General features: G+C 30.7%; 4 protein-coding genes across 9 annotated transcripts in view; 1 reads left to right on the forward strand and 3 right to left on the reverse strand.

Moving 5' to 3' along the window:
• Positions 1 to 1,319: 1,319 nt before the first annotated feature.
• On the reverse strand, positions 1,320 to 8,571 carry LOC103580319 (exportin-5). 2 transcript variants are annotated; one of them, XM_053742373.1, is made up of 8 exons: positions 8,492 to 8,551; positions 8,071 to 8,187; positions 7,234 to 7,936; positions 4,467 to 6,419; positions 4,266 to 4,389; positions 3,466 to 3,802; positions 3,018 to 3,390; positions 1,320 to 2,930 (listed from the first exon to the last, which is right to left on the reverse strand). In XM_053742373.1, the coding sequence occupies exons 3-8, from the start codon at positions 7,918 to 7,920 to the stop codon at positions 2,769 to 2,771; spliced, it is 3,636 nt and encodes a 1,211-aa protein (XP_053598348.1). In that variant the 5' UTR covers positions 7,921 to 7,936; positions 8,071 to 8,187; positions 8,492 to 8,551; the 3' UTR covers positions 1,320 to 2,768. The 2 variants fall into 2 exon arrangements, with proteins under 2 accessions (XP_053598348.1, XP_008560258.1); XM_008562036.3 differs by lacking the exon at positions 8,071 to 8,187 and having other exon boundaries at positions 8,492 to 8,571.
• A 1,006-nt stretch (positions 8,572 to 9,577) lies between these two features.
• Positions 9,578 to 13,708, forward strand: LOC103580348 (SANT and BTB domain regulator of class switch recombination). Its single transcript, XM_008562067.2, has 9 exons — positions 9,578 to 9,659; positions 9,740 to 10,011; positions 10,079 to 10,473; positions 10,554 to 10,934; positions 10,995 to 11,261; positions 12,267 to 12,561; positions 12,653 to 13,182; positions 13,330 to 13,511; positions 13,580 to 13,708. Exons 1-9 carry the CDS (start codon positions 9,578 to 9,580, stop codon positions 13,693 to 13,695), a joined length of 2,520 nt encoding a protein of 839 aa, XP_008560289.1. The 3' UTR covers positions 13,696 to 13,708.
• A 126-nt stretch (positions 13,709 to 13,834) lies between these two features.
• LOC103580320 (lymphocyte-specific helicase) lies at positions 13,835 to 17,709 on the reverse strand. Its single transcript, XM_008562037.2, has 3 exons — positions 17,451 to 17,709; positions 14,878 to 17,229; positions 13,835 to 14,198 (listed from the first exon to the last, which is right to left on the reverse strand). Exons 1-3 carry the CDS (start codon positions 17,569 to 17,571, stop codon positions 14,134 to 14,136), a joined length of 2,538 nt encoding a protein of 845 aa, XP_008560259.1. The 5' UTR covers positions 17,572 to 17,709; the 3' UTR covers positions 13,835 to 14,133.
• A 1,720-nt stretch (positions 17,710 to 19,429) lies between these two features.
• The window catches only part of LOC103580322 (fat-like cadherin-related tumor suppressor homolog), a 195,004-nt gene continuing 190,010 nt past the window's right edge, over positions 19,430 to 24,423 (reverse strand). For 4 of the 5 annotated variants that reach the window (XM_053742541.1, XM_053742540.1, XM_053742539.1 and 1 more), the window contains 3 exons: positions 24,274 to 24,414; positions 23,918 to 24,064; positions 19,430 to 23,851 (listed from right to left, as the gene is read on the reverse strand). In XM_053742541.1, the coding sequence (XP_053598516.1) occupies positions 23,304 to 23,851; positions 23,918 to 24,064; positions 24,274 to 24,414 (836 nt within the window). In that variant the 3' untranslated portion in view covers positions 19,430 to 23,303. The remainder of the gene's footprint in view (positions 23,852 to 23,917; positions 24,065 to 24,273; positions 24,415 to 24,423) is intronic. The other variant, XM_053742542.1, reaches the window with a different exon arrangement.

Consider the following 24,423-nt stretch of genomic DNA (forward strand, 5'->3'; position numbering starts at 1 on the left):
CATAATGAATTTTCAGAGACTTGACTTGAGAAGTTGAAAAAATGACAAAAAACGTGATAGAAGACAGTAATATCACACTTATAGACGTTTTACGTAAAAATGTGCGATACTTGGCACATTATTTGAAGACTGTTGATTTTGAAAATATATTCAAACGCGAACGTAAATTTCCAGAGTACCCAATATATCAAAATAAGATAATTTTTATATTATCTAGGCTTCATACAAGAGTTAACTTTTTAAAATATTCTGAGGAAGTTATTAACACCATTTTTTATGAATTACAACTTCCGGATACTTTTATCAGAGAATTGTTAGTCTGCTTGTCAAATGATGATTTTAAAAAAATCGTTCAACACTCTAAAAAGAAAAAGGAATAGCTTATCAATAGCATCCTATAAATTATAACTAAATGACCTCTGTAATAAATTGTCACACCGCTGTTCTTCTTAAATAAATTAAAAAGAAAATGTAAAATAAACTATACCAAAATGTATAAATATACTTAGAATTTTTTATTAAAATTAATGCATAAAAATTTAAGTAAATTCAATTGCCAAAATTGATAGATTTATTTTTCAGCAACTTTATTTTTTGATTTAGAGAATATATGTTACTTAAATTAGAAAAAAATAAACAAATTTAAATAAAGCTGTTTTGTGATATTTTATTATTACAGTTTCATATAGTAAAAAGTATTTCTTTTACTTGAATTTATACTCGGAAAGTGCTAACATATGAAATATAAGCTCCAATCAGCTTCATTCGACAAAAGAGATTTTTTTTTTTCGAAATTCGATATTTAAAATAATGGTAACTAAAGTTTAAGATTAAAATTGATGAATTGATTAGTTTTTTTGTGCATGTTCTAAAATAGTATTTTACTTACACGTAACTTTTTTATTAAAATTACCAGATTGTTTGATGTCGAATATTTTCAGTACCATGAATTTTTTTATTTTTACGAAACAAAATAGATACTTACCTGGTGAGTCCTTTCGCACGGGCACATAACACGCGGGCATCTATCCCGAAATAGTCAGAATAGCTTCCAAGGACCTCAAATCAATTCAATAATATTCGAATCAACGGAGTACTGAAATTTTTTAAATATTTGAATTAATACAAAATAATTAAAAAATGGAGGAATTTTCCAAATCTATGTTTTTATTTTAAAAAATTTTCTATTAGTATTTAATTTTCTTTATTTGTCTCATAATTTCACTATCATAAATTGTCAGATGTCTATTTCTTTTAGCGTCAAAATTAATTAATACATATCTAAATTAAATTTAAACGAAAATAAATGTATATGTATATATATAATCAATTTAATATTTTATTTGCGATGCTTTTATTTTATTACAATACAATATATACAAGATTTTATAAGATCGTTCTATAAGCCGTTATACAAAACGATATTTATATGAAATTGGCAGCTTATTTCAAACGCAGGAGTATTGTAACATAAGAACATATCAGTGATGTATTTAATCAATTAATTAATATTGTGGATTACACACCAATTGATACTTTCTATACAATTTTGTATTTTTATATAAAAAATGTGAGGACACACAATCGACATTATTTTACCGGTATGATTTTTAACGATTTGATTTATTTATAACAATATGTAATTTTATAAACAAAAACAATACATATGATGATTACATGAGCACAATGTGATAGCCAGTTATAAAAATGTGTAAATTCTAATAATAATAATAATTATGATTATTTATTATTATCGATTTAATTCAGTTTTAGTATTTACTTTTAAATGTTTATTAATTCGGTCGTAAAAAAATTTTTCACTTTAAAAATATGCATACTAAATTTTTTTCAGTTCGTTGCTGGATTTATAAATTTGTGCATGTGACAATACCACTGTTTATAAATAATTTTAAAAACAAATTATAAATAAATGCATCAATCGAACATAAATTTTAAATGGAATGATTAAAAATTAATGAATTTTATTTATTTTTTTCAGGCGTTTTTTTGGTAGAAACTTGTGAGCTACCGAATCAGCGGTACGGAAATTTTAAAATATTCAATACAAATAAATTAAAAATAAAAAAAAATGGCAATGGTGAATTTAAAATTCGTTTTAACAAAACTCTATTATTTAAATTATTGTTGCAATTCGAATTCTCGATATATTTTTGAAAATATAATCGAATTAATTTAAATAATTATATAATAGAGTTAAACATTTAATTGAATAACAATTCTAATTAATTTTAATTAAAAAAAAAATATAATAATAAATAAAGGAAACTATAAAATGAAATTAACAATTAAATATTTTGAGAATAATTGACATAAATTTAGTTCGTTAAAAAAAAAAAAAAATGTATTTTGACAAAAAATTAAATTTCATTTTAAAATGCGATGAAAAAAGAAAAAAAAATAAAGTAACGACAAAAATAAAAAAAAATTCTGACGCACTGATTATTATAAATCCGTTGTTGCAATAGACAATAGAACATTAACAAAATAATATGTAAAAGTACGAGCCGTTCGTCGTCCAGCAGCGAAAGAGGCTCCATGGCATTACATAAACAACCCGTTGGGATCTTGTCTTATGAACGAGCGTCTCTCCTGCGTATCCGTACTCTTCCAAAGGCTGATACATTATTTTTTTTTTTTAATTATATCAATATAATTATAATTATTATTATTCTTATTGTTTATAATAACTTAAAGTTATTTATAGAGTCAGACCAACCGTGCAATGCACAGTTGTCAGTAACTCTTTGCTACGTAGGTCCAGCAAACAGAGCAGTCAAACCTGTATCAGTTGCAGTTTTAGATATTTCATCAACACGCTGAGTTTGTGGCTTTGCCATGACTTCTACTTTTGGTAAGTTGTCTATTTTAACTTCTTTGCGAAACAATTGCCCGATGCTTCTTCCCATCAACTGGTCACATAATGAAAAAATTTTAAAAAATTAATTAATTAATCAATCAATTAAATGATCATTGTAATTTAAAAAATAATATATTACCTGATGAGTTAGCTTCTTAAATAATTCTTTTTTGCCTTTATCAACTTTATTATTTCCTTTCGTACTAACGATCGCCATTTTTTCATCAAAACGTTGGAGATCTGCTGGACTGACACCTGGTATTTGTTGCAGGACTTCAATAATATTAGGAAACTTGGGTCTAAGACACTCGTAAGTTTGCGCTCCGAGGGTTATCAGCGAGCCTTGATTTGCCTCGTGCTGACCGTGCAATTGAAGACCTTGGAGAACTGCTATCATGATATGGGATGCCATCGCTGGGGTCAAACTTCCATTAGCTGCAAGTGCTCGTACTATTGGTCCAGTCAGCATCGTCGCTTTCAAACTAGCATTTGAATCATTCCAAGCCAATGCTCTGTAAAATCATCCCATCAATCAATTAATTAATTTATTTATTTATTAGTTAATTTATTTAAATAATTTGTCTTACCCAAGTACACATAAAACGACACTATGACAAGTTGAAGGAATTCGTAAAACACAAGCTCCAAGTTCGCTGACAACTTCTGCGATAACGCTGTTTCCTCTTACAGGAGTTTGATCAACGGCCATGCTCGATATGTCCTGATCCATGGAGTCTGGTGGTGCTGCATCGCTTGCCGTGCCACCGACGAGAGTTACTTTCAGTACGTCAACAAAATCGCGGGTTAAATTTCTGTTGAGCATGTCCTCGATAACTTCCTGCTCGTTTGTATTTTCTTCATCCAGGCCACCAGATTCGTAGAGTGCTGTCATGTATTGCCATTTAGCGCTTAATCTATGATACACTGTAATTATAATTAATCATTAACATTAATATAATATAATTAATAAATATCTGTTTAGAATTTATTTATCAAGAGTATAAAGTAGTAGAAGGCAAAAAAAGTAGTGAGTTAATTTATCTAGAAATGTTAATATGACCTTTTTTTGTCAAGAATTTAATTTCCTACAAAATCGTTTCTATGATTTTTTCCTTTAATCTGCATATTTCATGAGATATTTAAAAAAAACGCGATAGTATCAAATGAACTTTGATCGTCCTGAGGCACGTGTTCTTTTTACTTAAAAAGAAAAGACCAAAGTCCCCATGTATTTTTTTACTTGAGCTTTTTATCGGGCGTCTGAGAAAGTTTAATGTTTACCGACCACCCTATTATTTTTGTTTATATTAACGCGAATGAAAATTGTAAAATTTTGTAAATTGCGGAAAATGTCAAATAAACAAATAAATAAAAAATGGTAACTTACTGTGAGTTGAAACATGAGTTAATACCGGTACCAAAACACTTTCATAAAATGCTGGAGGACAGGAATAAATAAACGGTTTTAAAAATACACGTATTATTGGTCGTAGACGATAATCTGGAATTACCTAAAAAATAAAAATTAATAATTTAATGACAAATAAAATTCACATTAAAAAAAAAAATAATTAATAAATTAAATTACCTCCATATTAGAAAAAACAGAATTAAGTAAAGCAAGAGATAAACCAGGTAGTGAGTAAAAATCTCTACCGAGAGTATGACAACCGCTGCCGAGCATATGATAACAGTGATCATGAATGGTTGATAAAAATTGTTGCATTCTCGGTAGTGGACTACTAGAAGATTGGTCAGCTTCTGCAGTATGTTCAAGATTACTGCTGCTGACGTGCAGTCCCATCAGATGGGCTCTTTCAGTCTCAACTAGATCATAAGCTTTTTTGTAATCGTCCGCGAGCAATGACAGCGCTGCTGGTGTGAACAGAGCATTCATGGCGCGCACAAGAGCAAACAGAGTAGGCAGTACGGGAATAATGTTAGATGCGGCTGGATTTCTGTACACTGGGTTGCCATTTTCGCTGTGTCCGACGACGAAGCCGCCTCTGGTAGCGCGGTCAGGATCCTCGGGAATTGCGCAGCGTTTTACGACACTGAGAATCGTGTTGATGCAGTACATGAGATTTGAACGATTGTGACCGTACCGGTCGTCCACTACAGGAGTATTCAATCCTACGAAACTGATGAACTCTTCAGGTCCTTTAAATGCTTGCGCGCCAAGCAAAATAAAGTCCCTGGATGCATCGTGAATAGTCTCGGCAATGAATCGCGATTGTCTATCGTAGTCACAAAAATGATTTGAAATCAAGAGCAAGGCTTCGTATAAAGTAACGCTCTCCATTCGAGTCAATTTTTCAGACTGTATCAGTCTACGTACCGTTGTATGAATTATTTCAAAGACTGGCAGCAGTATAAGCGGGTATTTTATTCCTATTTTAACCATAAGACTAGCAGCATGACGACGTACGCACTTGGTACCTTTAGATCGTTCGCCTTTAGATTCACCAGGAGGTTCAAAAACTAGAGCTGCGAATATTTTATTCAGTACTTCTGGAAGTATCGCTACCCCTGGCATTGCCATGGACCCTGTTGACATCGAAAGGAAGACAAAAAGCGCTGATATGCATGACAAGAGAGCTGAAAGTAGCCATGGATCTTCTGGCGAGTATCCAAGACAGAGTTCTAGAAGAGTTAAACCATTTTGTACACTTGGTCGTTCGTTGACCAGTAAAATTCTTGATATCACTGAGTCCAGTGCTTGGGCCAGAGCTTCCCATTGATAATACACCTCGTCATTAGGATTACTTGCGTAACGGACGTTGGCCATCCCCTGGTTTATTTTAGTCTTCAGCCATTCTTGGACGTACGCGAATGTAACCAGCGGCGCTACCATCGTGGCATGTCTCAGGCCTTCAAATAAATCCATACGGAAGCGATGATTGAAGACGTTGAATTCTTCCTCAGAGTCATAATCACTTAGACAGTACGCTGTCATGCCGTTGGTGTGCCCACTTGGGTACGACACTTTAATCAATTTAGGCCCAATGCTTTCTACATATTTTGGTACGTAGGTCAGCAGCAGGGTGTCTATTTTCGCTTGGTCATGTCGGAACAACATTATCCATATAGCATTCGCCAGATGGTTCAATGTCAAGCTTGCGTGGATTGTAAATGACATAACCGTGTCAAGAAAAAGACTGAAGTGGGCTGGGCGACTTATTGACAGATCTTCTTTACCCCAGAGTGTGCAGAGTTGGGTAGCCATCCCTGTCAACACTTGGGTGAGTTTTTTTAGAAACAGGTAATGGTTTTCATGGGACTCGTGGGATGAATGTGACACGGGAGTTACTGCTGCTGTGTAGATGCAACGCAGAGCTTCTTCGGTAAACAAAAGCATCAGAGGTTTACGGTCACCTTTACCCTTGCGGTTTACCACTTGAAGAAGACATTCTGCTGCGGCGTACTGGAATGTCCGGTGGCCTAGCAGTAGACAGAGGATCTGAAGTAGACGGCCATCGTCAGCCATTATGTGATTTATTGATACCCATTCTACGAAACCGGTTAATGTTAACAGAACCACCTAGAATTTTAATTATTTCTTAGTTTTTTTGTAAAATTAATAAATAATTTGCAAAAACAAAATATATCAATCACTAATATCTCAATGTAAATTCGATAAAAAAAATGCATATGGGATTGCTGGGAACTCATAGGAATCCATATAGAAAAGTATAAACTTATGTTAGAATCCATGGGTATTTGAATTCCCATATAGGAAACTGTGAATACCTGGATTCCCATATCGAAACTGTTTCACTATGGCAACATGTAGATCTTTGTGGATTTTGTTAGATACCCTATCAAAAAAATCCATGTAGAATTGCATAGGAATCCATAAAAATCCATCTAAAAATGTATGTATTTATGTAGGAATTCATAGGAATAAATATAGAAGTGTATGGATTTATATAAAAATATATGTAGGAAACATGAGTACATGGATTCCTATAAGAACTTGTATACATGGATTTCTTTATGGAAAATTCATATAGGAATCTGAGTTTCTATATAAGTAATTTCTATAGAATCCGGGATACCTGGATTTCTATATCTATTGTCTATTGACGCGTATACATGAATAAAAGAACAGATTAATATTCCTATAAGAAACCATATGGGAATCTATTCTCTGATTACGGAAATATTTTTTTTTCCAATCGTTTTAAATCGTTTCTTTTGATAAGGGTCGAAAAAGGTCATGTGGGAACTCATCTAAGTATTTAGGCTGGATTTTCACATGAATTTTTTTGATGGGAAAAATATCAACTCGTGCCACTGTCAAATGTAAAATTGAGATATTTCATCTAATATAAAATAAGGGAGCCATAATTTACCTGAACAACTTTACTATGCGCAGCAGCTTCAGTGACATTACCAACATCACTTTTCTTTTGAAATTCACTGTAATGCTGCTCCATAAGTCTCAAAAAGAATGCAAAAATCTCTGCCATGTTAGTTGTCAGCGCTTGATAAATGTCTTTACGTCTCTGGTTTGATTCTAGAGTCTGCAGAAGAGCAACATCTTCAACCAGGCGGAGAAAAACCAGCAAGACAACTTCTGTCTGGCTCTCGCCACGTGTGCAAGCCTGACTGAGCTCGGCCAGCAGAGTCGGCCACTGCTGTGGCCACTCACGTTTTATCATCTCGACAATAACTCGCGACAGAGCGTCCTTGATATGTGTCTCCTCTTGCATCATTGTCTCAACACCTTCCTGCAGTAACTTCATAGCACTTTCTTTGATTACAACCTTTTCCGCCTGAGATATCTGGGGCCAGCGGTACTTGATGCAGTGTTCCATCAACTGCAAACCAAAATGACGCACAACACTGCTTCTGTTGGGTGACTTCTGTGCTAAATACATTCCGCATTGAGCGCAGTATGGTGATGTTTCTTTGAAACGTTCGCATGCATTATAAACATCAAGTCGTTGTTGATGTGGTACATTTGGTGACATCATGATCTCAACCACTCGTGCGAGCTCTGTTGATATCTGGGGTACATCACCCACATTGAACTCCATCTCTGCGTTTATTACGCTGCAATTTACATTATTTATTACTTTTTAAATATAAACAATTAAATTTTTAAATTATAAACATCAGAAAGCCAAATTTATTTTTTTTTCTGACGTAACATTTAGATTTGTTAGATAAATATTTCATTTACTTACTTATTGTTTTAATAATTAAATTTTGTATAATTAAATAAAAGAAAATAAATAAGATCTGGACATAATAATTTTACTTCTGATAATTACTCGGGTCTCTGTGATTTAAATGAGCGATTACTGGAAATAAATGGATGAATATTTGAAGGTTATAAATAAATGTGTATATAGATAATTGAAAGTGTAGTAATTAGCAAATTGTTAGACGATTATAATGAGCACGCCGACCATGCCTTGACAGCATTCCACACTAATAATTATTTTTTATTTAACTTTCATGCAAATTTGGTTAGTTCTTGGTAAGATTAAATTAATTATGATATTGCAATTAGTATGTGATGGTAATGAGATACTTATTAGGTGGAATTATTATATATATTGGGTGATAAAGTGTGATGAAAATAAAAAATAAAAGTTTTTTTACCCGAGCTCGCGAGTTTTTTCAGCAAAGATGCGGCACGTTGACGATCGTGTAGGCAACAACCATCAGTCGCTTGATTATCGCGCCATCTTTAAGTTGATAATTTTCGAGACTCGATTCAAGTCGACTTTTCATAACCTCGATTTAAAAAAAAAGTTGTTTGAGAGCCAATTATAGAATAGGATTCGTTGTTTGAATTTTAGACATCGATTTATTGGCTGGTTTACTTTTCCCGCGCTTTTGATCAGCGTCTGCGCAATTTGAATTTAAATGAATTGTTTGTGACGGCGTCTTTTGTTTAGATCTGATGACATGAATGTTTTTATGGATTTATGGAACTACTACTGCTGCTGTTATCTGTAGTCATAGATAATCATCTGTAATTTTTTCTCGTTGTTATATAATTCTGTAAAATTATATATAATTATTTGTGATTTTTTTTCGTGGCATTATATAAAATATTAATCATGTATAATTATATATAATTTTTTTTACTCGGGTATAATTAAAAAATATAATTTTTTTATTGTAAATATGCGGTTTTAAGTACAATGTATTTATTTTTAAATTAATTATCTATTTAATTTCAAATTTATTAAAATTTTTATATAATATTTTTTCAAGTCAAATTCTTTATTAAACTAATAATCATAAGTCAAAATTATCAAATATTTCAAATATCACCCATATTTTTTCAAATTTATCTTTTATATGTTTGATCAATAAAATTAAATACCCGCAAATACATAAGAAAATCTACTAGCATGCTTTCACTTTAGCTATAGAAGTATACATATATATACATATATTTATGGTTCAATTCAAGTCATTTTCTTTATTATAATTTATGAAATAAATATAATTTTAAAACTGTATAGAAAATTGTAAACTTCTCTTGAGAAGATTATAATAAAACTTACAATTTATTTTGTAAATAAAAAGTGTTTAAATTTTCGAGTGATAAAATAAATTATGTCAGTTGAATATGTCTATTTAAATCAGTTAAGTCAACATTAACTCATAATATACTATTAAATAATAATTAAATACTTAGTTTATTTGTAAATAAAAAATAAAAAAAATAAAACAATGAACCGGATGGGAAATAATTTAGAGCAAGAAGACAAAATCACCGATAAACAGGATTCAATTAAATTAAATCAAACAAAAAGTAATAAATTATTATTTTTATGATCGTTAGTAATCAGAAGGTTAATTATTCTGTCAAAAATTAAATGTCATTTTTTTTAGCGATAGAAAACGCATGCGATGAAATTTTACTTAAGCCACTGGACACTAGTATTAAAAAACAGCCTGATGAAAATTATCCCCAGCTGACCATGGAAATGTTCTTCGAATTTATGCGGACAGCTTATCAAGTCAATGATAGCTTTGATGGTCTCTCAAGTGTATTAGCAGCACACAGTGAAATAGATTGGTCGGAATTAGCTAAAATTGATTTAAATTTACAGTCGGGGAATAGTAAAAGTATTGGTACAGATCAAGTTGGAACGGGTATTGAAGTAAGCAGTTAATTATTTTATTTAATTGATCATTTATTTATTTATTATTTTTTCTTAATGAATTCAGGATAAATCAACAAGACGGTCATCGGGTTCGCAAGAAGAACATGATGATAAAAAAAATGATGGCGCAAATTCAAATAAAAATTCAGATCTGCAGTCGCCGAGTAAAAAATCAAAAACTCCAAAAAGTGCGGGAGAGTCTTTGGAAGTTAGAGAACATCTTCTATCAAAAATGATGAAAAAAAATCTTAGCGACGTCTTACATGAGGGATTGCTCGACTCTGTCTTGCCGTACATGCTGCCTAAGCCAACCCTGTCACAGCCGATAATCAAAAAACATTCAGTGGATATAAAAAAATCTTCTTCTTTGAATAACAATGTTGATAAATCTAGTGGATTATCGTCAGCGAATCGGGATAAAGATAAAGATAGAAGCAAAATTCACAGAAAATCTCTTGAGTAATTTATATTAATTTAATATTTATATAGCTGGCAATTGTTGGAGTATTAATTTGTAATTCATATTTTAATTGAAATAGAACAGAAGTAGAAATTCACGTTTGCGATGAATCGAAAAATATAAAAAAAGATTTTCGGTGCCCGCAAAAATTATTGATACAAAAAATGTGTTACTTTGCTGACGTTACCGCTGGACAAAAGCTGGAAGAAATGGACATATCTGTACACTGTGACATTGTCATCTTTGATTGGCTGATGAGGTGGGTCAAGAAGGACATAATTAAGAAATCAGAGTGGCCTGTTTTAGAAGCAAATAATGTAATTCCAATAACAGTCTCAGCTTCCTTTCTACAAATGGAGCCTCTACTTGAGCAATGCCTTGTTTTTTGTCATGAAAATATGTCTGAAGTATTGAAGACGTCAACTATTTTAACTTGTCTAAATGACAATATTTTTACTAGGTATACTTCTAATTAAATAAATGATTAATATTTAAAAATAATAATGATAATTTGTTTCAGATTAGCTGATTTATTTACGAACGTTGATGTTGAAACTTTGAAAGACAAAAAAGATAAAGTACAGAGTCGTTTATTTTGTAAATTAATTATGTCATTAGCAGATCCAACTCCAGATAATAGACGAGGACATTACAGTTCATTAGCGACATTATTTAAATGTAATAAGTGTGGAAAAAATGTGATACGATCTGTGTCTGATACCGTTCCATGTGTCCCGAGTGCTATGAAAATAGATACTAGAGGGAATATTTATAGTAAACATTCTAGGTACAGTTGATACTTTTTTTTTAGAGTAAAATTAAGTGTGGTCCAGTTTTTGACTTTTAAAAATCACAGATGATTTATAGATATAGTGAGCTACCCATATATTCCCATAACAAGTTGCAACTCAAGCACTGATTACAAGAATCATTTGATAGACAATACATAGACTTGCCCAAGATAATCTTGTAGTCTTGTACTATTTTTATGAGAGTATTTTGGGGAAGACACCTAGGTGCCTACGTCTTTATATACCTATCAATCTCTCACAAAAAATGAATACAAGGTTCAAAGACAAGATTGTTGTAGGACTTGCACATGATATTGTACAAAAGAACATTGAAGATGTCTTGCTCAAGATGTGTTAGTAAAGTCACTTACGCGTATCTTGACCGAGTCTTGCAACAGAAATTACTTGCAGACACTAACGCATATCTTGTGGCAGATCTGCTCCAGAAGTGTCATATCACACTATCTATGTACCTAACTTCTATCTCTGTCTACCCCAGGATCCTGTATCATATGCCAATGGAAGGGATACAGTGACAGAGGCAGATACTGCAATATGACACTTCTGGAGCACATCTGCCGCAAGATATGCAATAGTATATGCAAGTAATTTCTGGTGCAAGATTAGCTCGAGTCACTACCAATGTACCTTGAGCAAGATGTCTTAAATATTCTTGCACAATTCTTTGTGTAACACAACGCAAAGTCTTTTCTTAAGTCTTATACAAGACTTGCAATTTAAAACTTTGTACCAGTGACTACAGCAGGATCTATAGTTATATAAAGACGTAGACAACTAGTGTCCGGTGACCAGACGGGCAAGATTGCTATAAGGTTGTTATATGGGTAGAAAAATTGTGAAAGTTGTCTCTTCATACTTTAGTTAACATTGATTTAGTTATTTAAATTTTTAAAATTAAAAGTGTTGAAAAGATCAGAAAAAGGATCATGATCAATTATTAGGGCATTTACTTTATGTGATAAATTTTTTTTATCCAACAGAGATCTCACGTGGTCATTAAATGACTATATAGTAAATTTACGATCAGAATTACGTTCATGGCGAAAAGTTTATTGGCGTCTTTGGGGAGATTGTCATTTCCTTTACTGTCGTCAGTGCAACACCCACTTTCCGATAAATCAGATGGACTGGTGCTCACATCACCCCGAGATACCGCAATTTTTTGCTAATGAACAGCAGAGATCAGCGCCGTATCCTCTGGGACGTTATCCATGTTGCAGTCAGCGGGCGTATCGATTCGAAGCACTTCCTAATAGGGAAGGATGCCGGTTTAAAGTAAAATCTCAAATAATACCTGGTCTCTTGATAATTATCTAGCTAAAAAATATAACAAGCATTGTAATTATTTTAAAGATTTATATTTTAGGAACACATACCGACGGTTTCCGTAGACAACGACGGGCATGTTTTGAATATTTTTACTCTCTACCGTGACATCCTGACGCTGGATCCACCGCAATTGTTTTTTCCGGAAAAAATTACGCGTCTAGTTACACGGGACTCAGCATCGCAGTCGGGGAAATTGATGTGCAAGGAACCGATGCCGTGGGATGGAATTGAACTGGCGCCGTCACGGCCTAAACTTGGGTTGCTTGCTAAAGTTTGGGGAGGATCTGGTGTTCGCAGACCTTGTCAAACTAATGCTGCTGCTGCTACTACTGGTGGTACAGTTGTAGATGGACAAAATAAGTCACGAAAGTTGATACCGCAGAACTCGCAAGTTGTTGATACTCCGTCTCCTAATACTTCAACGAGTGACAGCGATGATGATGATGGCATTACTGCTTGTGGTGACACTAGTATTGATGATGATTCAGATAATAATAGTGAAGAGTCTCATGGCTGGCCGTTATATAAACCCACTGGTAAAATAAAACGACGTCATCCTTCGAAACGGTAATTGTTATTTTTAAAAATACATTCACTAGTAACTTTTAAAAATTTTTTTAAAAGAAAATTTAATTTATTATAAAATTTTAAGGCCTAATTTTAATTGATGTTTTTAAATGACAAAAATATTAATTGAACTTTGGTTGATTTCAGACAAGAAGGTGGCAGATGTTGGAACATGAATTTACTGGTAAAATATAACCAAGACAACCAACGCGATTTCGAGGAACGAGCGGCCTGTCAAATGATCGGTTTCTTGACCAAAAGAACTTCCGCTGAATGTTTAATTACCAAAATGCACAAAAATTCTCACACTTCCAACACTCAGTCCATCGGTACCTATTTTTCAGTTAATGATAAATTTGAATTATCGATTTATTTGGTTAATTTTACTTTGGTCTAGGGGGAAGTTACGTAAAATTGGAAGCAGAGTTCAGAGAACAGACCGCGCATTCAGCGAAGGTAAAAAATAACAGTCATGGGAAAGGACTCAGCCGTTCTCGGACTTTAAAGCCTTAGTGAATTTTTTTAAGAAACGAACAAATCACTGGACTCAATACGTCATTTTTTTTTAATTAAAAAAAAATTATGTGACTAAAAATAAAAATACTATTCATTTTATTTAATTTTTAAAATTTTATTGCAGTACTACAATTTGGTTAAAAATAAAATGAGGGATTTTATTACCCGACTTTGTTGTAACTTAAGACAAGATAGTGATATGTATGTATATAGAAAATACATTGATATAATATGAATTTTATCAAAATGGAAATTAGATATTTACTATCATTGAACACAACATAAAGAATGAGATCGTAGTTAACTTTTAAGAAATAAATAATTATAATAAAATAAATAATTATGCTAATGATAATAGAATAAATAAACGAGCAATAAATAATCTTTAACTTTAAAATTAATACTGGTTCAATCAGTCGCTCATTATTATTGCTATTATGCCTTTCCTTGATATAAATCACTGCGATCTAAGATCGCCTCCAACTCAGCATCAGTATAAACTGTAACAATAAAAATTATAAAAATTATTTTATTTATAATTTTAATATCACTAGAACCTATAGTCGACTACCGTTATAAGCCTTGTCGTAGGGGAAATTTTTCTTGTAATTTAAGTCTTTCACTACCGTGCGTTTAGTTTTGTTCTCGACTACCCGTTATAAGCCTGTTTTATTTTATATCATTTTAAACGTCATATTTACGTTTTGTTACATACGTCACTATCCCAATTTTTCTAGTGTTTATAGCGCTAAAATAAATACTTATCTTTTTACACTAATAATAATTGTAATGCAAAAAATTATAATAACAACGGTATTAATTACAGTAATGATAATAAAAATTTTATTGATCAACATAATGATCAATAAAATTTTTAAATTGTAACAGAAGCTTTAATTGTAATTAATGATTACAACTATGAACAATAAATAATATTTTACTTAATAATGATTAAATTATTCTCCGCGAAACATCGATAGTAAATTTTCATAATTTATTTAGATATTTTGTTCGTATTATTAGTTTATAATTTAGAGAATTTTAACGGAGGCTTATAACGGGATGTCTGGTACGAAACTCAAAAAAGTGGTTGAGTAGAGGACTCAGTAACTCCCGATTGAGGGGAACAGACCTATGACAGGTAGTCGACTGTAATTTAAATAAAAAAAATAAGCATACCATCTTTTTCAGAAGTCACGACTATACTATCAGTAGTCTTCAAAAGTTGTTGCATCTGCTTAATAAAATCACCACTCATTATATTTGCTGACTCCAGCTGCTTAGAGATGACCATTTTTTCCAAATTTCTCTTAGCATGAGCACGAGTCATGATTATTTCATCAATAGTTCCTTTGGTACAGAGCTTGTAAACAACCACCGGCCGTGTCTGTCCGATACGATGACAGCGCGCCATTGCCTGGATGTCGACCTGCGGGTTCCAGTCACTGTCATAAAGAATAATAGTATCAGCGCCTGCCAAATTGAGTCCCACGCCACCAGCGCGCGTGGAAACCAAGAATATAAAAACATCCGGATCATTATTGAAGCTTTCAATGTTAACTTTCCGTTCTTCAATTGATGTTCTGCCGGATAAAGCTACATATTTCCATGGTCTCAATGTCAGATACTCTTCCAGCAGATCCAACAGCATTACCAGCGTTGAAAATATCAGGACTTTGTGTCCCTGCGCATGCAGTTTCTTAAGCATCGCGTCCAATACCAACAGTTTTCCAGAAGTTTTCAACAAATCTTCATTTATTTCCAAGTAACCATTGGGAGCTTTTGGCCAGTGGACCAAGTACGGGTGGTTAACTATTTTACGGTACAGTGGGTATCGATTACCACCGAAATTCGAACGAATAAAATAATCTCTGTTTCTGTCATTAACATCTGCGTATTTTTTCCATGTACTTAAACAATTTTCTTGTCCAGTAGTTAATTTTTTTTCATCTCTTGGTTCTTCTTTTACTTTGTAATCATAATTACTTGAAGTAGGATAACTTGGACCAGCTTTATCATCATTATCATCCATTTTCTTCAATTCAAATGGATCAAAATAATTATCGCTGAACTTATTTCTCATAGTACAAGCGCGTTTAGGTCTAGTACCATCCGGAACAAAGATAGTCTCAGACTCTGGTACTTTCATAGACAAAACATTTGAATCGTAATTAAGAACAGCCGTGTAAAGATCACGTTGTAATTCAGTAATAGGTGCGTAGACAATAAGTTCTTTTTTTCCAGGTAAATCTAAAGCAATTTCTTCTTTAATACGTCTCAGCATAAAGGGTTTAAGAATTTCACGCAACATACTCACGACATTTTTCTCACTTTCCTGCTTTATTATTTTCTGAGCACCAGCCTCGCCTTGCATCTCTTTGACATTGAACCAGGACTGGAAGACATCAAGATCATTGAAGATGTCGGGCTGGAGGAAGTTCAGTAGAGCCCAGAGCTCATTCAAATCATTCTGCAAGGGAGTCCCAGTCAGCAACAAACGATGGACTGAATTAAAAGTCCTTAACATGCGCGCCAACTGGGAGTTGGCATTTTTGATCCTCTGACCTTCGTCGACGACGATGTAACGCCAATTGAAACCCCGCAGCAGGGAAGCATCGCGGACAGATACTTCGTATGTCGTTATAATAATAGGATAAGTTTTGAATCCGTGTACTGACTTCTTGGTGTTCAGTTGCTTGGCGACGCGTTTGCGTTCTTCTAATGTCCCATGCAAAACGTATACGGGTAAGGTGGGAGCGAAGCGCGCAAACTCTGCAGTCCAGTTGGGAATCGTTGACAACGGGGCGATTATTAAATAAGGACCTGCTACTTTTGTCTCCATCAACCAGCACAACAAAGCGATAACTTGAATGGTCTTTCCTAGACCCATTTCGTCAGCAAGAATTCCATTCAACCCGTTCTTATTTAAAGCCTGGAGCCACTCAAAACCTTTCTCTTGATAGGGGTATAGTGACCCATTGAAGTACTTGGGTAAAACGAATTTTTTTTCTGCTGGCTCATCATCCGACGTCGAGTTCAGCTCATCCTCAATATCTTCTACGCTAAGATTTATCTTTGAGGATTTTTTGTTTTTCCCGCCTTTTTTGGCCTGCTTTGATCTTGTAGCTGAAGTAAAGTCCGAATCTTCATCGCTGCTGATCAAATTTTTTTTCGCTTCCGTGTGTCGCTTCCGAGTCAACCTTTGTCTCTTAGGAGGTGAATTTTCTTCGTTCTCTTCATCACTTGACGGCAATTTGGGAACTTGACGTCGTTTGTCTCCGGGTTTCGCTGATGACTTTGAAGCCGGGTTGTTGATGTTGGCTTTGATGAACGTCGAGTAAAATTTGCTCTTCTTCAGCAAATGTTTCAAACTGTTGTAAGCTTGTTCCTGCCTCTGTCGTTGATACTCTTCGTTTTCGAGTCTTCTTTGTTCTGCATCATATTGATGTCGAGTTTTTTTTTCTACCGAGTCAATTTGTATGCTGACGAATTTGACATCTTGACAAATCAAGTTGTTATTCACATCCTCACCTGAATCAATAAATAAATAAAATAAATAATTTCATAATAATTAAATAAAAATAAAGTAATTACTTGTAATGTACATTAAAAAATTCTGTATAAATTTGAAATAGTCAACAAATAATTTAATCATGACTTAAATTTAATATTTTTGAAAAATATTTTTCATTTGTTTGGTAATTTATTGGTTGGATTAATAAATAAAATTAATAAAATTTTTAAGAACTTACTGGATTTAGAAGAGCTTGGAAGGCTTGAAAAACCCGAGTCTTCATCAGTCCCAACCTCAACTTTCGGGATAATTGAATTTGTGGTCAAATTTTTAAGGACGCTCGTGTCAGTTGCATCCATTGCTCTAATTATTAATAACTAATTTTTTTTTTTTTATAAAAAATGAACACTAATATGAAGTTACATGAAAAGAATAAAATTATTAATAAATTTCAAACAGTTAAAAAGTTCGTTAACACAATGAATGTCTAAAAGGCGCCAAAGTAATGCTGGATTTTTTTAACTACTACGAGAGTTCGCTGTAGTCACAAGTTTTTTTTAGTAATAAAATAAAAACTGTAAATTTAATTATTAATTTGATGGAATTCATTAATAATTTATTTTTAACCAATTTGATTAATTAACTAAATTAATTATTTATTTATTTGTTTATTATTTTAAATTAACAAAGAAAATAAAAATTTGAATGTAGCTCCATCTGCCGCGCAATTTTGTAGTTCAAATTGTTCCCGCTTGCCGCGTTTAGTTCAGTTTAAAATAAGCGGGATAGGTAACGACGACGATCATTCCAAGATTCTCAGAAGCGACCGTTACACATTTAGCACTCGCTCTTAAATAATTTACAATAATTACCGGTTTTAAAACATGTCGCGTAATAAATAATACAAATAAATGAACTTTAGCTTCCCGGGAAGCATCGTAGATAAAAATTATTATTAAGAACGTCTTGCATAACCTTTTAAATGATAATTTAAAAAAATTCTCGCGTCTTGCTTGCATAAGTCCGCGCCGCCATTTCTTTTTATTTTATTCGTTTATTTTAAATTAATAAATAATTCGTATTTTTTATCAAAAATACCAAATAATTAATTATTTGAATCAAGAATACAAGAAATTTATCATTTAAATCAAGATCTCAAAATAATTATCAGTAATTATTTTTTCCGGTCCGGCTTCGTAAGTTTTTCTTTTTTTTTCCCAATTATTTTTTTTGTCTAGATTTTATCGATTAATTTTTTATTATTTTTATCATCTGGAATTTTCAATTGGCTATTTGATGATGACTGAAATTAATTTTTATGATTTTATTATTGAGATTTTTTTTTAAACAATTAATTACAAAAAAAAATCTAAAAATATGCATATGTAGAAAATTTGAAAAACTACAGGTGCAATTTTTGGAATTTTTTTTTTTTATAATTTATTGTTTTTAAAAAAATCCAATAATTATTTGACGTCTGCTGAATTCAGTATCATTCCTAAAGTTATTATGAGCGTAAATTTGGCTGGCAATCAGCAATTTTTTGAATTTTTGAACAAATTAATAAAATGTAAGAAGAATGAAAATTAAAAATTTCATACTTAGAAAATTAAAAAACCAGTACGTGCATTTTTTTTAATTTTATTATTTCAATTTATTTATTTATTTAAAATTTCTAAATTCTCTCATATATTTTACATTCAAACTCAAAAGTTATTTGACATTTAACTTTCGGATTTTCTTTTTTCAATAAATCAGTTATAAAACAAAAAAAAAATAAAAAAACTAAAAAAATATGCGCATGTAGAAAATTTTAAAAATTACTAGTGCAATTTTTTCAAATATTTTTTTTTTATAATTTGTTAGTTGGAAAAAAATTATCAGATATCGGGTAACTTCAGTATCATTGATTTTGAAGTTACTAGAAAATAAATAATTTTTTGATTTTTTTTCAACAAATCAATTAAAAAAAAAAAAAATGAAAAAGAAAAAAAAATGCGTGTAGAAAATTTAAAAAACTACAGATGCAATTTTTTTAAATATTTTTTTTTTATAGTTTATCATTTTTAAAAAATTAAAAAATTATTAGATATCAGCTGACTTTAATATCATTATCAAAATTACTATGATTATGATTAGATTAATTACAAGCTGGTAGTTAATTATTTAAATGATGACATAGGTCGGGATTTAAAAAATGAATAATTATAGGCAAGATTTAAGTTGTTTATTACAATAAATCGATCTTGTACAAATAAATTTATAATTTTCAGACAAGTTTCGCTGTTTTTGTCCACGATATTTATTACTTCATTTTATTTTATTATTTTTCTCGATATGTATCCTATTTTATCAGGTCTATTCGGAATGATTTACGGAAAGTTATCGTAGTTGTACCCATTTAATTTCTTTTTTTTGCCATTTTATTGTACAATCTAATGACTTTATGATAATACGTTATTTCATTTTAAAAAATTTTTATTTATTTACAATATTCAATTAAAATTATTCATTATTGCAAATTAATATAAAAGGAAAAAACATTTTTTTTTTTATAAAAAAAGAAATCGCCTACTAAATAATTGGCAGTTTATGCGTTCATTCGATACTTGATATTCGATACAATTAGTATCTTTATTATTTTTTATTTTTATAAATAAATTAATACATTCGTGTAAAAGTTATTCTAATATAGAATAAATTAACTAAGGATTGTATCGATATTAAACTTAAAATTGATTAGTTTATGTAAAGTAGTTCTATTCACGTAAAAAATAATTCAATAAGAAAAATGGCCACAACTATTTTTAAATGCATTATTGCTCTACGGATTTATGTAAAAAAAAAAAAATCACCCTGCTGGTACACAATTTTTTTTTTTTTATAAATATTAATAATTAACTAAAAAATTAATTAATGTATAAAATTGCAATCGTTACTTAAATCTAAAATATTAATCTAGGAATAATTCCCTTAAAGCTGCCACTAAACTAAACGCAATTTTTTTTTTTCGTTGAAAATTTTTTTTATTAAATTTATTAATTAAAGAGATATTCAAAATAGCCAATTATTATTATTATAAAATTAAATTATTCGATAATTAATTTGTTATTAAAAAAATTTTTAATTATTCAACTGAGTGTCGTCAAGAATTTTTGATGATAAAAAATGATTACAAATTTTTTGAATAGTAAATAGAAATCTACAAATTGAAAAAAAAATTTTTATTCTAGTGAATTTTGTGACTAAAAATAAAAATGAAAAATTACTTGAACTTTTTAAAAATAATATTCAAAATAAAACTATTGAAATACAGAAAAAAATTGTTTTTTTAAATACAATTTAATCTAATGAGTGTGAATGTAGCAGACTTCAGACAAATTCAAAATTATAACTAAATAGAGTGAATAATTTAAAAAATAATATTTAAGAAAAATGCACGTATTGATTACAAAGTTTTTTGAATGTGCATTTTAAAAAAATTTTATTTGATTAATTATTTACTCTATTTATTAATAATTTTAAATTTGTCTCGTCTGCTGCATTAGGATACTGAAGTTAGCTGATGTCTGATAATTTTCGGATTTTTTTCCAACTGACAAATTTTAAAAAAAAAAATTTGAAAAAATTGCACTTGTAGTTTTTTAAATTTTCTACACGTGCATATTTTCAGTTTTTTTTTTTTTTTTTAATTAAATTGTAGAAAAAAATCTAAAATTGTTAATTGTCTGCTAACTTCAGAATCATCTCACAATCACACATTTATCAAAATAAAATTAAAGTAAAAAAATCATATTTTTAATAAATTGTTTAGTTTTAATTAAATCTATAATCATAATTGACTATTATGATAAAATTATTTCATAAAAAAATGATCATAATCTCTTTAATTAATTGAATCAAATAAATTAAGGCTACAAAATGTCATGGCCTTAAATAAATTGGCAGTCGTCAGCTAAATTTTTTTACAAAGAAAATTACATAGAAAATATTAATTATTTATAAGAATAATAATAATAATAATAATAATAATAATAATAATAATAATAATAAATGATTATTAAAATGGGTACAATGAATTAATCGATTAAAAAACGACGTACACAATAAATGTCTAGATAATTCGCATTACAAAGCAGTCTTATAGGAAAGTACGTCGTTAATACAATAATTTCAATTTAATAATTATAATTACTCGGTTAAAATTAAATACTTAATATAAATACTCATTACTCAATACTCAATACTCATCATTATGATTGATCATTAAAAAAAAAGTCATAATAGAAAAAATTAATTAGATTATTTACAGGAAGAGTAGTTTTGTTTATCGATTTACTCTTTTTTACCCTCATTAAACGTCTTCTTACGTTTTATTACCACTATTTTATGATACATGTTTTTATTATTTATTTCATTCATCTTTTATTTTAATTATCGTATAAACATTATTATCATCACAGTAAAAATATTTTATATCTTTCAACTATTAACTTGTTTTTGTTTATTTATTTTAAATGGACAAGTCCATTTGTTATTTTTTTATATATTTATATTTATATATATTTCATACATTTGTTTTAATAACTTTGTTACTGGTGGTAGTTAAATTAATCTTTCATACATTTTATTTATTTAGTTTATTTTTTTTTTTTTTAATAGTTGATTGTTATTTTTATTAAAATCCACAAACGTTCAAAATAATAGTCGATTAATATTTAGCAAAAATATTTTTTAAATTCAAAAATAATCAGTAGTAAAAAACTAAATAATCATTGGTCTAGAAAATTTGATCGCTATAAAATAATTTATTCATTTATTATTACATCGAAGAAATCTCACCGCGTTTTCAATCAATTATTTATTTCATTTATTTACTCGATTTTTTTTATCAACTGACTGATATAAAATGGAGGAAAAAGTTTTTGATAAAAAAAAGAAAATGAAGTTGAGAGAGTAATTAAGTACGCAGAATTTAAAAAAAATAATTGAGATTTCTTGACAAACAATTTATAAAAAATGAAATAATTTTCTAGTGACATCAGTCTCGTATTTTAATTAGCTGCCAGCTTATTTTATACATAATAAATTTTCTTATAAACACGTTGTTTTAATTTATATTTATATACAAAATCATCTGTCTCAATGACCGCGGAATGTATCAGATGTCAGACAAATTTAAAATTATATATAAATAGAGTAAATACAGTCGACCCGTTATAAGCCTTGTCACAGGGGAAATTTTTCTTGTAATTTCAGTCTTCCACTACCGTGCGTTTAGTTTTGTTCTTGACTACCCGTTATAAGTCTGTTTTATTTTATATCATTTTAAACGTCATATTTACGTTTTGTTACATACGTCACTATCCCAATTTTTCTAGTGCTTATAGCGCTAAAATAAATACTTATCTTTTTACACTAATAATAATTGTAATGCAAAAAATTATAATGACAACGGTATTAATTACAGTAATGATAATAATAATTTTATTGATCAACATAATGATCAATAAAACTTTTAAATTGTAACAGAAGCTTCAATTGTAATTAATGATTACAACTATGAACAATAAATAATATTTTACTTAATAATGATTAAATTATTCTCCGCGAAACATCGATAGTAAATTTTCATAATTTACTTAAATATTTTGTTCGTATTGGTAGTTTATAATTTAGAGAATTTTAACAGAGGCTTATAACGGGATGTCTGGTACGAAACTCAAAAAAGTGGTTAAGTGGGGAAGCTGTTTGGACTTATAACGGATAGTCGACTGTAATTAAAAAAATAATAATTTAAAAAAATGCACTTAATTTCAAAATTTTTTAAATGCGCATTTTTCAAAATTTTATTTTATTAATTATTTATTCTATTTATTTATAATTTAAAATTTGTCTGATGTCTCCTACATTCACACTCATGTCTCAATGAACTATTTTAATTTAAATTCAAATTTTATCTGTATTAAAAACACAAAACATTCACGCATATTTGCTTATAATAGTAATTAATATTATAATTATTATTATTGTTATTATCATAATAATAATAATAACTATTTACTTTGTAAATGATAGTGAGTGTTGAATGTCACACAGAAGTTTGAGTGACACCATTACCGGAAAGCCACATGCGGGCGTTATTTTTCTTATCATTTATTTCACACTCAGAATCATCGATTTCACATAAATTTGTCGATAAGTCGCTATTACTAGTACCACCACCTAGCAATGAGTTACGTTCTTCTAAAGTTGTAATAACAGAACCGATATCATCATTATCGTCGCCTTTACATCTGTTACGACGCACACTTGGGAATCCGTAAGGCACTACGTCGTCTTCCTCCTCGTCGGATTCCAAAGTACTAAGACGACCATTGAGCGGATTCATCTCATTCTCCGTGTCGGTGTGAATGTTGTAATGAGGCAAATATGAGTTTGGATGCCTCAAATAACTATCCGAATCTTTATATTTGTATTCACCCTCGCCTCCACTGTCTAGCGGATTCAATCGCTGTGTCTCCGGACAATTGTAGTGCTCTGAGAACTCGGTTCCGCACTCAGAGTCCCCAATATATTCGGATTCTTGGTCTTCATTTAGGGTTGAGATGTCTCTCGATGGGTCTATTGAACCGTGCACTGCAAAATTTTTTTATTAAATGACTTTATAGAATTTTTTTTTCAAATAATTTGATAGATAAATACCCGATGGTAGCTGATGAGTGTTTGATTCATTGCTCTCGTTGCTGTGGAAGCTCGAGGAGTCTGGTACTTCGCTACCAGGTACTTCCGTAATGTTAGGCAGAGGGTTCTGACTCGGCCTGACCCAGTCTGAGCAGTCCCAGTGATACCCTAGAAAATATTGCAGACAAAAAATGAATTAAAACTATCGACATCATGCGACGATAACTAATTTGTTTATTGCATTTTTGAAATAACTATAAAGCGTGACTGAGATTTGAAAGACAAGCGGTCTATTGTGCAAGCAAAGATACCCACGCAGGATCTAAGGCTTTTTTTGTTTGTTGAATTTGGATCTTTAGCTTCTATTCTAAACTTACCACCGACTATGCGAGGATCATCTTCACAAGATGAGAAAGAGGCGATGGAACTTGCACCTCTGTGAGGTGCCCTTCGTGTTGAACTTAGAAGAAGTCCTCCAGTGGTCAGCTCTGGTACCACTGGACTCGCTCGTTTCAGGTCTGTTAGTA

Source organism: Microplitis demolitor, chromosome 10 (assembly GCF_026212275.2).
Source record: "Microplitis demolitor isolate Queensland-Clemson2020A chromosome 10, iyMicDemo2.1a, whole genome shotgun sequence".
Classification (NCBI taxonomy): Eukaryota; Metazoa; Arthropoda; class Insecta; order Hymenoptera; family Braconidae; genus Microplitis; species Microplitis demolitor.

Excerpts from the sequence above, each read along its gene's own strand:
- LOC103580319 (XM_008562036.3), bottom strand. The coding sequence starts at position 7,920 with ATGGAGTTCAATGTGGGTGATGTACCCCAGATATCAACAGAGCTCGCA. Across the intron at positions 6,420-7,233 it reads CGCATAGTAAAGTTGTTCAG|GTGGTTCTGTTAACATTAAC; the intron begins GTAAATTATGGC and ends TTAAAATTCTAG. Across the intron at positions 3,391-3,465 it reads GTCGTTTTATGTGTACTTGG|AGCATTGGCTTGGAATGATT; the intron begins GTAAGACAAATT and ends ATGATTTTACAG.
- LOC103580348 (XM_008562067.2), top strand. The coding sequence starts at position 9,578 with ATGAACCGGATGGGAAATAATTTAGAGCAAGAAGACAAAATCACCGAT. Across the intron at positions 11,262-12,266 it reads ATTTATAGTAAACATTCTAG|AGATCTCACGTGGTCATTAA; the intron begins GTACAGTTGATA and ends TTTATCCAACAG. Across the intron at positions 13,512-13,579 it reads TTCCAACACTCAGTCCATCG|GGGGAAGTTACGTAAAATTG; the intron begins GTACCTATTTTT and ends ACTTTGGTCTAG.
- LOC103580320 (XM_008562037.2), bottom strand. The coding sequence starts at position 17,571 with ATGGATGCAACTGACACGAGCGTCCTTAAAAATTTGACCACAAATTCA. Across the intron at positions 17,230-17,450 it reads TCCAAGCTCTTCTAAATCCA|GTGAGGATGTGAATAACAAC; the intron begins GTAAGTTCTTAA and ends TTATTGATTCAG. Across the intron at positions 14,199-14,877 it reads CGTGACTTCTGAAAAAGATG|TTTATACTGATGCTGAGTTG; the intron begins GTATGCTTATTT and ends TTATTGTTACAG.